This window comes from Spermophilus citellus, assembly GCF_964194105.1.
Source record: "Spermophilus citellus genome assembly, chromosome: 16".
In the NCBI taxonomy this organism is placed as follows: Eukaryota; Metazoa; Chordata; class Mammalia; order Rodentia; family Sciuridae; genus Spermophilus; species Spermophilus citellus.
In genome coordinates, this window is record NC_138196.1 from 73877268 (window position 1) to 73894238 (window position 16971).

General features: G+C 52.2%; 1 protein-coding gene across 2 annotated transcripts in view; it reads right to left on the minus strand.

The window, feature by feature from the left end:
• GFRA2 (GDNF family receptor alpha 2) overlaps window positions 1-16971 on the minus strand; it is an 85081-nt gene that overhangs the window by 39842 nt on the left and 28268 nt on the right. For both annotated transcript variants that reach the window (XM_081269814.1, XM_081269813.1), the window contains one exon: window positions 11831-12185. In XM_081269814.1, the coding sequence (XP_081125940.1) occupies window positions 11831-12185 (355 nt within the window). The remainder of the gene's footprint in view (window positions 1-11830; window positions 12186-16971) is intronic.

A 16971-nucleotide genomic window follows, 5' to 3' on the forward strand; every position in this document is an offset into this window, starting at 1 on the left:
GTCTTTTATAGTGGTTTTTCTTTGTAATATTTCCAATCTATGGTTGATTAAACCCATGAATGTGGAACCTGTGGATACAGTGGGCCAAATGTATTAATTAGGACTAGGTAAATCCCTAACTAGGGCCTGTCCTGCCTGTCCACTTCGTCTTCTTATTAAACAACATGTTGAGGGACCCGAGAGCCTGCTGGAACTGGACACTGACAGGCAGAGGCCTGGCAAGGAGATCTCCTCCGCTCAGGGTCTCCCTTGTGCCACCCCACATGCGCAAACTCTCCCCCGTCAGCTGGCACCTTCCGCTCTGATCGTGACAGTCCCTCCCTTTGGGGACAAGTCACTGCTTGGTCCAGCTTCCTCCTCCACCCCCTTCTTCCCAGAAGCTTCTGCCCCAAGGACATTCTCCCTCCTTCCTGCCCCAGCTGCAGGACCCTGGCTCTCCCAGTCTCCCCAGATGAGTCTGCCGCTCCCTGTTTTCCACACGTTGCCTTAACCCCATCATCTCTAGCCCAAGTCCTGCCTGTCTCCGGAACTCCCAGATAACAAATCCTTCTCCTATTTGACATTTCCACTGGCCTGTTCCAAAGGCTTTCAAATAACAAGTTTGAAGTCCAAACATCTTCGCCCATACCCAGCCCTCCATCTCCTTCTCTCAAACAATGGTGTTGCCACCAGCTGGTCACCAGGCCAGAGACCTTGACATTGTCCTGGATATGCCCTGACCATCCACCTGCATGAAGTCCCCAGGAACTGGCCTCTGCAGTTCTCTGCCTCTGATCAGGCCTCTTCACTGTGCTCTGTGTTGGCCTTATCTCGGTGTCCATCACAAATGTGGCCTCCCAGAGGGCCTCCCTATCTAGCCTCCTCTCTTCTAACCCCTGTGTACACAGTGGCCAAAGGGGTCTCTCTAAAATAGCAGCTGGACGGTTCACCATCTTGCTAAAAATGGCTTCCCGCTGTCTGTGGAGAAAAATCAAAGTCCTTGACAAAAGGTACCAGGGCTTTGTGAGCTGATGCCCCTCCTCTCCCTGGTCACACCTGTCACACAGACCTACTCCTCCTCCAGAGCCAGCACAGACAGTGCCTTCAGCAGGCCTTCCCCTACCCAAACCCACAGGGCTAACCTCCACCTCACAGCCAGGGCTAGCCTGGGACACCGCAGGGCACGTCGGAGGCTTATCTCAGCCTTCTGGGAGAGCTCAGCGTCCAGGAAGAAAGCTCCACACGTCCTCCCGAATGGGCTACCAAGCATCCACGAAGATGCCACCATCCTTATCTTAATGAAGAAAACAGAGGATGTGCCCAGGCTCATCAACCTACCCTCTGAAACCAGGCTGTCCTTAGCTCTCTTCCTGAGCATGTCATGGTACCCAGAATACAGTCCCCAAGAAAGGAGAGGAGAACTGGCAGCTCAGGAGGCCCCTGGCCAGGCAGGGTAGAAGCAGCTATCCCACAATTCCCCTGCCACTCTCAACAAGCGGCAAGTGTTTCCTGTTCCTTTGAGCATAACTCAATGTCCCCACTCTTCTACAGGAGGGAAGGTACCTGTGGTGGCCTGAGGTGCTGCCCGTAGGAGGCCTCTGAGTCTTGTGAGAAAGGCCCCGGAAGGACCCAGAAGCCAGCAGCTGGCTTGAGGGGACCACAGCCCATGCTGCTCCACCAGAAAGCAAGCAGGGCTGCCTCCTCTCCGGGGATGCTGAGGGAGAAGGCCAAGCACCCTGAGGCTGGCTACAGGAGAGCCCGACCCAACCCTGAAACACCATGGAGGGACCCCATCACGGGAGCCGGGGACTTCCCTCAGCCACCCCTCAGCACTGCTTTAAATGCCTCCTGGCTGCTCACCTGTGCACGGTGGCCCAGAGCACAGGCTCTTCTCACATGCTAAGGACTCAGGGCGGGAGCCGGAGCAGCTGAGTCCGAGGCGAGCCTGTGGCGCACGGGGGTCTGTATCACTGCACAGAGGCTCCTCTACTTATGATGCAGTTCTGCGCGAGACCCATCATAAACTGAAAATGTCTTAAGCTGGAAACACGTTTCATGCCGCTACCCTACCAAACAGCAGAGCTTAGCCCAGCCTGTCTTAAACATGCTGGAAACACATTCACCTACCGCTGGCAAAATCATCTAACACAAATTCTGTTTATAACGAAGTCTTAACACCTCACGCAATTTATTGAATCCAGACACCGCAGAGATCAGCTGTTCACCCTCGTGGTTCCCTGGTGACTGGGAGCTTCAGCTCTGCTATCAGTGCCCTGCACCACCAGATAGGATCCTGCACACATCACCCAGCCCCGGACAAAATCCAAATGCACACATCCCCCAGCCCCGGACAAAATCCAAATTCAAAAGTCAAGTACAGTTTCTACTGAATGCATATCACTTTTTTGTGCCACTAGAGAGTCAAAAACTCATATAGCTATCCCAAAGCTAAGAGATCACAGGGTCACAGACTAACTTTGGCCAAAGCCAGGGTCCTGGGAGCTACAGAGTGCCAGGGAAGAGAACCTGGGATTGTCCCCAGTGTCATGGACACCCTCTCACCTGCCTGCCTCCACTTCCACCCCACACTTGCCAAAGTCATGCGAGTGCTAGGCTGTCCTTGGCCACTCCTATGCTGATAGACAAACATCTTCCCTCTCCTTTGTCATCTTTCCCACCAAACTCTGACCCACCCACTGATCCGCCTTTCCTTAGCACTTGTCATGTTTCTGGAATCACCAGTTCATCCAAACTACTGTGGAAGAGCCACCAGAGCCCTCCACATCTCCAGCCCAGTGGTTCCCTGGACCTCTCAACAGTAGCTAGCAGTCCTCCCTCTTTTCAGAACACATCCTTCTGACTCCTGGGCCCTCCATGCCAGACACCAGGCACTTCCAGCATGCCTGGCCTGTTCTCAGTCCTCTCTTGCCAGACCCTCCCTAGGAAAACCGTCACAGCCCCTAGCTTTCATTATCATAACCATGCTGGTGACCCCGAGAACACAGAGCCCCAGTCAAGCCCCAGATGTGAGAGTCTCGAAGGCACGAACACTAACTTGCCCAATGTGGGATTCCGGGTCTCTCTTCTTACCCAAGTCTTCAGCACCTCAGAAACTGACACCATCGATTAGGGAATTGCTTGAGCCAGGAGCTTGTGAGTCATCACCGAGCCCCTCCTTCCCCGAACTCCCACCTTCAAGGTAGATGGCTGCCATCTCCAAAGTCTCTCCAGTTCATCCATTCCTCTCTCTCCACACGACCACCACCCGGGCTGAGCTGCTGTCATCTCTGATCTAGTGATACGACAATAACTTCCCTCATCTCGTGCCATTGCTCCGGCCTCTGCCCTCCACCCCCACACAGTAGAGGATGTCATCTCTTCCTATTGGGCTTAATAACATCACTGCTCAGTTCCACCATGCTCAAAGGCAGTCCAAACCCTCACCAGGCACACAGGCCCTGTGGGATCTGGCCCTGCCTGCCATGTCCTGTGCCTCTGTTCCTGACCTCCTCTGTTCCAGCCACTTGCCTCCTTTCAGCAACGCCAAGTCTTCCCCTCTGGCCGCACATGCCCATGCTGGACCCTCTGGTGAAATGTCCCCTCTCCCATCTGGCTCACACAGGCTCCTCCTTCTTCAGGTCTCAGTGCAAATGTCACTCCTCAGATGAACTTTTCCTGATTCTTGTGCAAATACATGCCCCGCTATTATTCTTGATTTCTATAGCCTGCTCATTTCAGCCCTTTTAATTAAGATCAAGTGTCCTTTATCTAAAATTCTTGAGACCAGAAGAGCTTCTAATTTGGGATTTTTTTCCGATTTTGGAATATTTGCATGTACATAATGAGGTATCCTGGGGATGTGGCCCAAGTCTAAACACAAAATTCACTGATGTTATTCATAAACACTTTAAACCTATCTCTAGGAGATAATTTTATGCAATACTTCTGGTGCACCTTAATTTTGACCGTGACTCATTACATGAGGTCAGGTGTAGAATTTTCCATTTGTGTTATTGTTACTACTCAAAAAGTTTCTGATTTTGGAGCATCCTCATGTCAGACTTTCAGATCAGAGATGCTCAACCTGGATAAACTTATCTGCTGATTAGTCTACCATCTATGTCCTTCATCAGATTGTGAGCTCCAAGGGGGTAAGAACCAGCTCCACTGTGTCTCTAAGATTCATCTAATGTTTAACATAGTACCTGGCAAGGAATGCACACACAGTAAAAAACTGTTAAATAAATAAAAAGACCCAGTATAATATAAGAATAAAAAGCAGAAACCTAATCAGGTAGAAAAATATTACGTGCCTTACACAAACAAGCTCTAGCGAGCATCTGTGTGAAGAGTCTCCAGGAGACAGGTTTAGGGGCAGACTTGATAAAGGGCAAGTGCAAGTTCTATGGACAGAATGTTGAAATCTTAATCCCCAATGTGACAGTATTGGGAGATGGAGCCTTTGGGAGGTGACTGGGATTAGATGAGATCATGACTGTGGGGCCCCCATGATGGGTGACTGAAGGTGTGTCTGCCCTGTGTGAGCAAACACACAGGCCAGCCACAGGTGAAGGCTGCTAGGGGAACAGACTGTGTGGGCTCTAATCCCCACACTCTGAATAAATGACATCTCACTGAAGGGATCACTCTTATCCATCCCCTAAGGACAAGATGGGTCCTTAACCACAGCCCCATGTCACTAGGAAGGGCTGTGCCTCATCTGCAAGGGCAATGCCTGGAGAGCTGGCAAGGCGCAGCAAGACGCACAAGCTCTCTCTTGCAAAGTAGGTATCTAGGTTGGGGCTTCCTTCTGAGCTTATTTCCCCAGAGCCTTCAGGAAAGTAATATTCCACACGCCAGCCTTGTCTCAACATGCACAGAACTTCCAGGAAGAGCCATTTGGATGCCCTTGGCCCAGAGTGTAAGGTGAGAGTAGCAACAGGGGCCAGCGCGGGGTGCACGGGGAAGGCAGTTCTCATCTCCAACAGGGCTTAGGAGCCTGCACGGGCAGAGCTCCCCGGGGAGAGCCCTTGGTCAGCATGGCAGCTCCAGGGAACAGCTCTGCTCTGAGGTTGGCCTTGAGCAGAGGCCACCAAGGCCTCTCAGAGACTTATCTGCTTCAGGCTCATTGCCCCCAAGAAAGGAATGCCCTCCAAGGCCACCACCGTGGACCTAGGAGGTGGCAGAGTAGAAGTGGGATTTTAAGAGAAGCTAAGTAAACATGCTCTCTAACTATAATGTAGCTCTTCTTGCACCACAGAGGTGATAAACACAGTGTCCTGTCACTAGACTCTAACACCCAGGAGGACAGGGACCTCCAGATCCTTCTCCATTAACTCTTCAACCCTAACACAATGCCAGACCCAATGCCAGGGACCAGAAAACCACCGAGAGATTAAGAGGAATCATCATGAGACCCACAGTCTCCCACTCTAGGCAACCCACTGCACCCAGGAATGACAGACAGGACCCCTGCTGAGGATCCATCCTGCCTTTCCGGGTGCCTGGGGCAGGCAGCACTAATCAATCACAGTCCTCTTTGCTTACAGAGCCAGGAGGCAGATTTGACATCATTCTCTAGGGATCCCGTCCAAGACCATCTTTCAGAGAAAGCAGAGGTTCTCCAACTTTAGGAGACCAAGGAATCCTTGGAGAAGCTAATGGATGCAACAAGTTTCTCTCTAAAAGATATACCCAAAACTCGGTGTACAATTTCAAGGTATTCAAGAATTCTCCCTTAAAAGAGATGAATGTCTGACGCTTCAAAGTCACCCACCCGTATGTAAACAATGACTTAAAGCCAGTTAGAAATGATCTGCTACAAACCCGAGCCAACAAATCCTACAGAGTCAAAAAGAAGCTGAGTGACAGTCCCAAGGAGCCAAGAATCAAATCCCAGACTTGTTCATCCCCTACCAGGCAAGAGGAGAGCTGGCTGGAGGTACTTCTCTACACCCCAAGACAGCCCCCAGGGAGGGACCAACTCCCTCTGCAGCCCAATGATCCTTGCAGACAAGGACAGCATCACTACACAAAGGGGCTGGACTGCTGGGGTAGCTCCAGGCTGGAGTCTATTTATACACATCCCCAGAACCCAGAGGTTAAATTACAGCCCCACAGATGGCACAGGGCCAGCAAGGAAATATTTATATCCTCCTGGCAGATGAAGAAGAACAGGACATTGAAGAGGGCTGTTTCCAAATGTGGCCTATAAGGGACACAGTTTACAGGGCAACAGAATCCTCCTCCTCACGGCCACCACTTCTCTCTCCTCTCTCTCTCACACACACATATACACACCACTCTCTAAGAACATCTTTGCAAAGAGCACAGCTGAGAGAATAGAAATTGAAAGGTCGTGCTTTAAAAAAAAAAAAATTGCAGATCATGGCCCACTGGGGAACCAAACAGAATCCAGCCAAACTCCACAGATTCATTCCAACAAGTTCCAGGGCTTTCCTGGCTCCATATCCGAATGTCTTGAAGGAAATGCCTATCCCGTCTTCCTAGATCTCTGGTTAACTGAAGTCTACAGCCCAGGGCTCAGAGGGTGTGGTGTGAACTGGGCAAAGCACAAGGCAGAGCTGGGGCTCCTGGCATGCTACTGCTAAGCCAGCTGGAACTGGGGGTGGAGCAGCAAGCACCCCTCCCAAAGGCGCCTCTGACCCTGCTCCAAAGGATGTGGGAGAATTCAGAAGTGCTTCCAATAACCCCAAGGCCCAGCGAACAGATATCCTTGTTTAAACAAGGTTTCTTCAAACCCAGATCAAGGAAAACCTTCAACACTTTATCAGTAGTGACATTTAATAAGACAGCACAGCAGAGTCTGTAGCACATCACACAGGTGACATCATACAGGGCTGCCACAAGGTGCGCCTCACAGCACATCAGTGGACTGGCTTTAATGAGGTGCCAGGTAGGCTTTGGCAGAGCTGCCCCAAGACTCCTGGGCCAGGACTTGTTCCATGAGAAGCTTGGCCATAACTGGGTCAACTCCCAAGCAGAAGGAACGGCCAGAGGGGCCAGGCAGGCCTGGCTATGTCAGGACCAGAACCACAGCCCTTCAGCATGGGAAATATTCTGGGAGATGCCTAAAGATAAGGCCTCATTTCAGGACTCTCAGTCCCAAAGAGGCTTTCCTGGACCCCATCAAGCCAGCTTTGCTCATTAAATTTTCCAACAACTGGAGGGGTCTCTAGTTCCTGCTCCAAGTGCCCAACATTGTGCTTTCCCAAGATTTCTAGCCGCGGAGCCCACCTGGAGGGCAGAAATGTGAAGGAGGCCAAGTCCAGCAAGGAAGGAAGAGAACAGCACCCCTTCCCATGCACAAGGCAGAGCCAAGCCCACTTCCCACCCTGCAGAGGCTCCTCTCCAGCCACCTGGAACCTCCCGGTGCCATCTGGTCATCTCCATGGTTGCTGGGGTGAGCGAGGCAAGGGTCAACAGGTCAGGCCTGCAAAAGCTGGAAAGATGTCGCATCTCCTCCCAGGCCCACTCTTGGAAAAACACTGGTAAAAAGGGCCTTTCAAACCCACCCTTCCACACCACGTACCCTGGGGAGGGTTTGGAATTTCCTCTTAAGCCAAGCTCATGTCTCCAGGAGCATGACCCCAAGTGGCGGGGACAGGCACAGGAAAGCCACGCGGACAGAATCAAAGCAGGCAGCCTGGAAATCCACGTGGACAGAATCAAAGCCGCCAACTGCAAGACCACAGAGGGTCCTCAGAGATGCCTTGGTTAAGCATCCTTGTCTGATCAGTGACAAAACTGTGGGCACAGGAGTGAAATGGTCCATTCAGGGCCACTGAGGAGGCCACAGGCACAGTAAGGAAAAGAGGCAGGTTTCTGCCTGTCACCTCCATCCACCCTCTGCCTGTCATCTCTGCATCTCATCTCTGGTGCTCCCTAACATAAGTCTCCCAGCTCACCTCAAACCCCAGCTCTGAGCCATGAGTAAAGTCCTCTAGAGGGCACTTTGCTGGGTACAACATCCCCCAGGTCCCTGCCAGACTCGTCCTAAATGCGGGGTCCGTCCTCATTCTTCCCCTCCCTCCTCTGGGCGGGAACTTTCAATCTGCATGTGTGTGGGCACCACAGTGGGTGGGAGTTGGGCAGACGTGGGTTGGAGGAATGCCCTGGTTCAAGACAGGAGCCCACCACACCTAGGCAACCCAAATTTTCTACTTCAGCGAGCCGAGTCCCTGAAACAACAGTGTAGGTACAACACTGTCCATGAGCCCTGGGGTGCTGCTGTTGAAATCCACATGCCTACACAAGTGCCAGCATGCCTGGCTCAGCCCTCAGAACCTGTCCACACACCGCTCCTGGGAGTCCTCAGCAGCAACCCTCCCAACGCGTAGCCAAACACCCATTCTGGTTCCATGATGTGACACTTATCACCCGATTCTCCTGTTCCCAGCTTCCCCATCTCTGGAAAAAAAAAAAAAACCCTTTTAGGGTCTGGGGTTGGGACACAGCAGTAGAGCGCTCGCCTAGCACATGTGAGACCCTGGGTTCGATCCTTGGCACCACATAAAAATAAATAAATAAAATAAAGGTATGTGTCCAACTACAACTAAAAAATAAATATTTTAAAAAAACCTTTTTGTTGTTTAAACAGACGCAGACCAAGCCACCAGATTCTCCCTGCTCCAAATTCCCCCCAGCCCACACAGGGCACAGACCCCACAGGAACTGCACAGTCCATCGTCCACCTTTCCTCAAAATGTGACAATCAGCAAGTGCCAAGATCCTGCTCTCTGCCTGAGACTCCTTGTTCAGACATCCCAGTGGCTGAACCTTGGGCTCCCGTCACAGGGCCCCTGCAGCTCCTGGCTTCCTAGGCTCCCCTGGCCTGCCCTCTGGCAAGGGATCCTGAGCTGGGGTCACGCTGGTCCTTACCAGCCCCTTCAAGCCTGGTTCCCACATGCTCTGTCATTGTGCATCGCTGTGTATGACACAGCCTGGCAAGCTTACTCCCGCATTTAGCCCAGGGAGAGGAAGAGACCGGATGTAAGAATCAGTGCACCCACCATATCATGTCGCAGGACTCATGTGGCCCATCCGGCTTCCCCTCAATCCAGGGACCATGAAGCTCAAAGCCTCAGATCAGCACTCCACCAGTGGAGGCCCTTGCTAGCTCCTGCCTTTGAGGGTCTCCATTTCTGCTAACCCTCCTGGGTTGTAGGCACAGGTATATTTCAAATCACCTCCATCAGTCTGCATATAAGGTGCAGCGTTTTAATTAAGCAGAAAATCTCTCCAGGGCTTTCCTGAGCCTGTAGCTAACCCCTGCTCCATCTTGGAACCCCAACAGAGCTTGTTTCCCAGCCAAAGTGGCATTTCCCCTTTAGTGCGCACGCAGTCCAGCTCCCACAGATTGGAAAGCAGCAGTGCCTGCCCCCAGTCCATCTCCAGGCCCCGGCCCCAGCCCTGCTTCCTTCTGAAGAAGGTAGTTTGCACCCAATACCTACACTTCTGCCTCTCTGCCACGCCTCAGCTACAGCAACCTGGCTTTCACTACATACACACACACACACACACACACACACACACACACACACACACATACACACGCATACACACACACATACACACACACACATACACACACATAAGCGTAGTCTTCAAGACACAGAGGCTTGGCCACTCCCTCCCTCTGAAGTCCCCTTCTCTTTGGTTTCTGGTTGTCCTCCACCCTCCCTGGCCTCCCAGCTCATGCTGCATCTCCTCTACCCCTCTCTTACGCAAGCACTCGTGTTTCCAGTAAGTCTCTGCCCTGGCCGCCCACACCAACAGCTGCATTCCTCACCTGAGCACTGAAAATCCCCAAACCTGCAGGCATGTCCAGCCTGGACCCCTAGAGTGTTCCACCAACCCGCCTACACCACCCCCTGCTGCAGCTCCCATCACCAACAAGCTGCCCGAGATCCTACTCCTCAGCCATCCCTCCTCCAGCCTTAGGACTGAGTTCCAGACCCACGAGTCCCCCAGATGTTGATGTGGGAATGTCAACAGTCCACAGGGTCCTCTAATGCTAGGAGTCTAACACCATGAAAGGCTCCATCACTCCATAGTTATTCACCCAGGAAACCCTGCAGAGGCCACCCACTGATCCCCTCAAGTAATGTGAATGGAGGGCTCACCAGGCACCAGGGTCCAGATGCAGGAGGAGGTGGAGAGTAAACAGAGCAGAAATGGATCTTGCCTCCAGGGGACTATCATTCAGTCACCCAGTTCTTTCAAGTCTACCTGCCACCCTCCTCTGAAACACTTGACTTTTCTCCACTCCCATGGTCACTGCCCGAGTCCAGGACAGTATGCCACAGGGGCAAGAAAGCAGTACCACAGGGATGCCAGCTCTGAAATGTGCGCTGTGGGACCTTGGGAAGACACTTTCTCTGTTTTCTCACCTGACAGATAAAGATGATAGCAATGCCAACCTCACAGCCTTGTTGCAAGATTAAATGAGACACGAAGCCTTTAGAACAGTGTCCAGAACACAGCCAACAATCTCTAAACACCTGCAACTATCGCAATCCCTGCCAATCCAACAGCCTCCCGGGTATGGCCCACTCCACAAGCACCCACCCCTCCTGTCCCCACGAGCCACTCCCTGTCTCCAGCCCTTTCTGACTGACTCGCCCGTAGACATCTTTTCTCCATCTCATTTCCCAAGCCTCAATTTAAGGCCAGTGCCCCTCTCTTGTGCTCCCGCCTCTAGAAGACCCCAGCCTCATCCCTATGAACTAGGACCACTTCTCTCCTTGTGCTTCCCCACTCCTTGGAGAGCACTGTGTTCGCCTCTGTATGCCCAGGCCTTAGAATCATTTTGTCCACAACAGGGGGCTGGAGAAACACTTCATAACAAACAAGAAAAACATAAGAATTGCCAAGAGGCAAATTTCAAGTCACTATAACAACAACAAAAGAAGCACTTCCTAATAATTAAGCCACACTTATTAAGCATGTACTATGTGCCAGGCTCTGTGTTAAGCTTTGGACACATGTAATCCAAGGATCATGTCAGATGTGGGTATTTTTATTCCTGTTTCACAGGTAAAGGGACGGAAGCTAAGGAAATCCTTAAAACTTGCTCAAAGTCACGCAGCTAGGAGGTGGTGCCGTCAGAATTTGAACCCAGCATTATTAGACTTCAGAACCCATTTCTCACCCAGCATTAGCCCAGCTCAGATTGCAGTCCACCAGGAGTGGCCTCTTGGGTCCACAAGAGCACCCTCCTCTGCTGGGCCATTAGGTGGGGCTTCCTTTAGAAGTAGAACTAAATTCTCTGAAGGTCCTTCCTTCCAAGATTCTAGGATTCTAGGATTTTAAATCATTAGCTCCTGGGTGGTTCATCTTGGCTTCCTCTGAGGCTGAGCTCAGAGTAGGCAAACAAGAAACCCATGTTGAAGCCGGGCATGGTGGCACACGCCTGTCATCCCCGCCGTTCAGGAGGCTGAAGCAGGAGGATCGAGAGTTCAAAGCCAGCCTCAGCAAAAGCAGGGTGCTAAGCAACTCAGTGAGACCCTGTCTCTAAATGAAATGCAAAACAGGGCTCAGTGGTTGAGTGCCCCTGAGTTCAATCCCTGATACCAAAAACAGAAACCCATGTTGAATGAATGAACCAATGAGTGAACGGGGGAGTGGATGACGGATGATGAATGAATCTGTGGATGAACAGAGAAATGAGGGAAGGGAAAGAATGCACGGTAACGTGTTCTGCACGTGTCCACATTGGCTTTAACCTCAGCCCCTGTCAGTGGACCCCAAGGAATGCAGAGAAGGGGAAAAACCGGGCGGCGACACAGCACCCTCAAGCCAGCGCCCCAGAGGCGCTGAGCGCTCCTACCGGCACAGATGGTCCGTCCGGCACAGGCTGCGGAGGTCCAGGCAGTTGGGCTTCTCCTTGTCCTCGTAGGAGCAGCTGGGCAAGATGGTTTGCCGGCGGCGCTCGGCACACGCCTGGTCTTGGCAGGAGCAGAAGAGCATGCGGTAGGTGTACTCGCTGGGCACCCGGTCGAAGAACTGGCGCAGGGCCTTGTGGCACTTGCGGCGGTTGCAGCGCTCGGTGGGTGAGATCTCGCGGTTGCAGATGGAGATGTAGGAGGAGCGCAGCTTCTTGCAGTTGTCGTTCAGGTTGCAGGCCTTGGCAGCGTCCAGGCAATGGTTGCTCTTGGCGCTGACCACCGGGTCTGCCCCGGTCCCTGGAGGGGAAAGCACAGCACAGGTCAGAGGCCCCGAGATCAGCACGGCTTCCCAAGCCCCCTCTGCCTCAGTTTCCTGTGAAACCGATCGCTTCACAGGACCTGCCTCCTGAGGTCGTGGTGAGAATTGAAGGCATTAATATCACATCCAGAAATAACTCAGGACAGTGCTGGGCAGCTATTAGGATGACTTAGTCCAAAGTCCCATCTCGAGCGTAAAAGGCAAGCAAAATAAAGTGTGCATGGCCATGTTCACCAACGCAGGAATCAGGGTGAGTGGCTCAAGGTCACACAACTAAGGGGACCCTGACCGCCCTCGGCAGCACACCTGATCAGTGCCTCAGGGAAAGGGCACCACTTAGAGGGGCACAGTGCTGGTTAAGGGTCTTCAGCAGCCAGAGCACAAGCAGCCTCCCAAACCCACCAACTGTGACCACAGAAATTGCCCCTAGACATTCAAATGCCCCCTTTTTTCCAGGGAAATGTGGCTGCTACTGCCACCTAAAAAGGAAGCCCTGAGCTGGGAGTCCTGCAGATGTGAGGAGCTTGTGCACCACCAGCCACAGGGCAGGTGTGCTGGACTCCACCTCAGTATAGTGACCTCTGAGTTTTGTGCCACTGACCAAATGTCTTGGCACAAAGCAGTATTTTTAGGAATCGCTACGCTGCCTCTGCGGTCCTGCCCCTCCTTACAAGGCTCAGTTGTTCCGAGGAGGCTCATGGCTCAAGACCACCAGACCCTTTCCCGCCAACCAGTTGCCTCCTACAGACCACCTCCCATCTGGCCTGTGGACAGGCAGACGGAGAGGGTGGGACTCAGACAGCACATGCCCTCCCGAGAGCCAGGGCACAGATCCTCCATCCCAACCTCTTTATCTTATAGACAAGGAAACTGAAGCCCTGATGGGCAAGGGGCCATCAGGTCACCCAGCACACGGGCAGCAAGACAGAGAGGGAATCCGATCACCACCTTTACCAGGAAGAACCGCTGGCTTAGGGCTGCAGATTGGCACCCATGTATGGTCCAGCAATAGCCAAAGGAGGCTGAGCATTTGCAGCAGACAGACTAGTGTCAGCTACTTGGTCATTCCTACTGAGTGCTGTGTTGCCCAGGCTCACCCGTCCAACTCCTCCCGACAACTCTGCCTGAAAGCCCAACACCCACACCTCAAACCCAGACCCCCAAGGCTACCCCCACCCTGACAGTCTCCCTCATCCTGCTGGGAACAGCTGCACCCTCCAGTAGCCAGGGCCAAAGCTCTTGACTCGCCTTGGACTCTTATGCACACACACCAGAAAACCCAGAGGCCCAGCCTGCAAGTGTCCAGCGTCCTCCCCTTAACCCACCACTACTGCGACCACAGTCCAAGCTGCCATCACTCTGTGCCTGCAAAAGCCTCCTGCAGGTCCCCTCTCTGCCCTCTGCCCCACCCAGAATAGCCTTCTCTCCTCACAGCAGCTGGAATGACAACCTTCCGGAACCTACAGCAGACAGGTATTATTCCTGGGGCTCCGAGCCTCCATTGGCTTCCCCATCTCATTCCAGACCTCAGCGTGACCTGTGAGATTCCACACTTGTGCTGTCCACAAGCACAAGCCACAGAGGGCACTGAACTTGAAATGTAGCTGGCACATTTTGAATGTGTACACAAGATTTCAAAATACGAAATTATGAAAAATTAATAAGGAAAAAAAGTATCTCACTATTTTTTTTTTTGAGAGAGAGAGAATGAATCTTTTTTTTTAATATGGTGCTGAAAATCGAACCTGGGTCTTGCCCGTGCTAGGCAAGCACCCTACCGCTGAGCCACAATCCCAGCCCTTTTTTTTTTTTTACTTTTGATTACACATTGGAGGAATATATGTTTTGGAGATATGTTAGACAAACGTAGTATTAAAGTTAATCTTGCCCATCTCCCTTCACTTTTTAACCTGGTACTGAACACTTCGAATTCCTTGTCAGCAATGCATATTAGATCTCTTCACCTGCACTGCTTTATGGAACCTGGCCTCCTACTCCCTTCACCCAGCTCACTCTGTTCCAACATTGGCTTCTGTGATCTTCCTGGAACATGTCACTGTGTCCCGGCCTCGGGGCCTTTGCATTTGCTGTTCCCCAGATCTGGAAGGTTCTTCCCTCCTCCCTGTGACCACACAGCAATTTCCCTCATTTGGCTCAGGTGTCTGCTCAAATGTTACCTCATCGGGGAGTCTTCCTTGACCACACTGCACGTGAAAACCACCCTACACTGCATTCGCTCCCACTCGGATCTATCTTCCCATGGCACTCAGCACCACCTGCCACAGTACATACTCACTCATTTGCTTGTTTGAATCAAATGCAAGCTCCATAAAGGCAGGAGCTGGGTGGGCATGCTGTGCTCGTACACCATGTGTCCGACACAGGGGTGCTGATCAAGTATTCAATCAGCAAAAGGATAAATGTACTTAGAACAATGTCTACTTTATAGCAAGTTCCTCAAAAAAAAAAAAAAAGTTACCAGTAGCATTAAGGAAGCAAAACTGGCCCGGAGCAGGCAACAGAGGTCACTACAAGACCAGGTGTAATCAAGTATCAATGTGGGGCCAGAAGCGGCTCAGAATAAAGGCTGGGGGATGACTGACAGAAGGAGACTGAGTCACTCTCCCCAACACCTGGCTGGCCAGCAGCCCTACAAAGACAGGAAAGGAAAAGTCCCTCTACCTTGTTGGAAAAATAAAGGGGGCAGTGGTGGTGCCTCCAGACAATAGAATAGTATTCAGTAATAAAAGGAAATGAGCTACCAAGCCATGAAAAGACATGGAGGCGGCTCACGGGCAATAAGCCAAACATGTGATTCCAACTATATGACATTTTGGAAAAGGGAACACACCAGAGTCAGAAAAAAAAAAAAAGTGGTCATTAGGACTCAGGGGAAAGAAGATGATGAACATGTGAAGAACAGAGGCTTTTTGGTTTTTTGGTTTTGGGAGGTTTTTTGGCATCAAGGATTGAACTCTGGGGTGCTTACCCGCTGGGCCATATCCTGAGCCCTTTTTTATATTTTATTTAGAGACAAGGTCTCGCTGGTTGCTTAGGGCCTTGCTAGGTTGCTGAGGCTGGCTTTGAACCTGCGATCCTCCTGCCCCAGCCCGGCAGCACAGAGCATTTTTAAGGCAATGAAACAACACTGTAATGGTGGGTACATGTCATTGTGCATTTGTCCAAAGCCGTGGGACGTACACCACCAAGCGTGAACCCAATGTCAGCTATGGGCTGCTGGTGGTAATGGCATGGGGCCGTAGGGTCATCAGCTCTAACAGACACACTGGGGATGTGGATCATGGAGAGGCTGTGTGCATTTAGGGGCAGGAAGCAAATGGGAACTCTCTTTACCTGCTCTCAATTTTGCTGAGAACCAAAAACACTCCAAAAAAGAGTTGAGGGAAATTCAGACCAAAAAGGAGTCAATGATTGTTTTCTTAATTCTAAAATCATATATCTTTATTGAAGACTTACTATGTGCTAGACACGTCTGCAGCCAGGGGGCCTGAAACCCTGCACGAAATCCAGCTGGGGACAGAGGAGCAGTTGGAGCCAATACTAATGCTAAGCTGTGCGTTGAAGAAGTCGGGGTACAGAGCAGAAAGCACCCACCTGGATCTGGGGAGTGGTGGAAGGAGCAATGCTTCTGCTCAGAAAGAGAGAGCAGGAAGGGCCCTGGCAGAGGGGACCCAGGGGCAGAGGCTGGGAGGAGCAGAAAGCATTCATTATGCCTGGCAACAAAAGCCCAGGGGGAAATGACAAGAGGCAATGCTGGAGAGCCGGGCAAGAGACTCATGGCCACACTGGGGCATTTGGCATCCCCAGCAATACCCTGAGCTGCCATCAAACCATTCCGCGTGGCCAGGCTAGGACCCAAGGACGCCTGTCAACACCAAGCCCTCTGTGCAGGGTTCTCCCAAACCAGCGGCTCCATGCACCTGTCACATGCCGGCTGGCAGTGGGGAGGGAAGAGCACAGAGGCCTGGGGCCGAGGTGGAGGAAAGACAAGGAGGGACTCCGCGGAGGATCAGGCGACAACCGCAAGCAGAACAGCAGCTAATTTAGGCCTGTGGCTGCTTCTGGGCTCCCCAGGTGCTCTGTTCCCGCTCCTCTCAGCATGTTCCTGAGCTAATGCCAGTGTAATTATAGCCTCAGTGGCTTCCATTTGGAGCCTGAATAGTGAAAGCATTTGCTAGGGGGGTGGGAAATGTAAACCCCTGGGCCCGAACTTGGTAAATTTCCTAGAAAAAAAAAAGAAAGAAAGAAAGAAATGTGGCAACACCAACAGCTACCAGGAAAGATGGCCCTCTGCTCCCACAGGTAAGAACCCCAGGATGGGGCTGTGCTGCACCATGGAGAAAAACCCCACCTCCGCCAGCTTCTCTCCAAGCAAGACGCCCATCCAGCTTCGCCAGGAGCCCGTCAGTCAGGACAGGGCTCAGCACGCACAGGTGCACACACACCGTGGAGAGCTCGTCCACAGCACAGCCTCCCCCCCAAGCCCACCCACTGCCTTTCCACCCACCGGAAGGCTCCTGGCCCTCACTGGGCAGAAAGGAGTGGGAGATTCCAAGCCAGCTCGCCCTCCAGGACCCCTGCTGCTCCTCAGCCAGCTGCTTCAGGCCCAGCCCGAAGCCAAAAGGTGCTGAGGGCAGGGATGAGGATGCCAGAACCTTAGGCCTCTCTCGTTCCCCACCCCTTCCCACTGCAGAGAACTGAGGGACTTGGGAGCTGGAAATACACGCCAGGCCTGGCTGACCC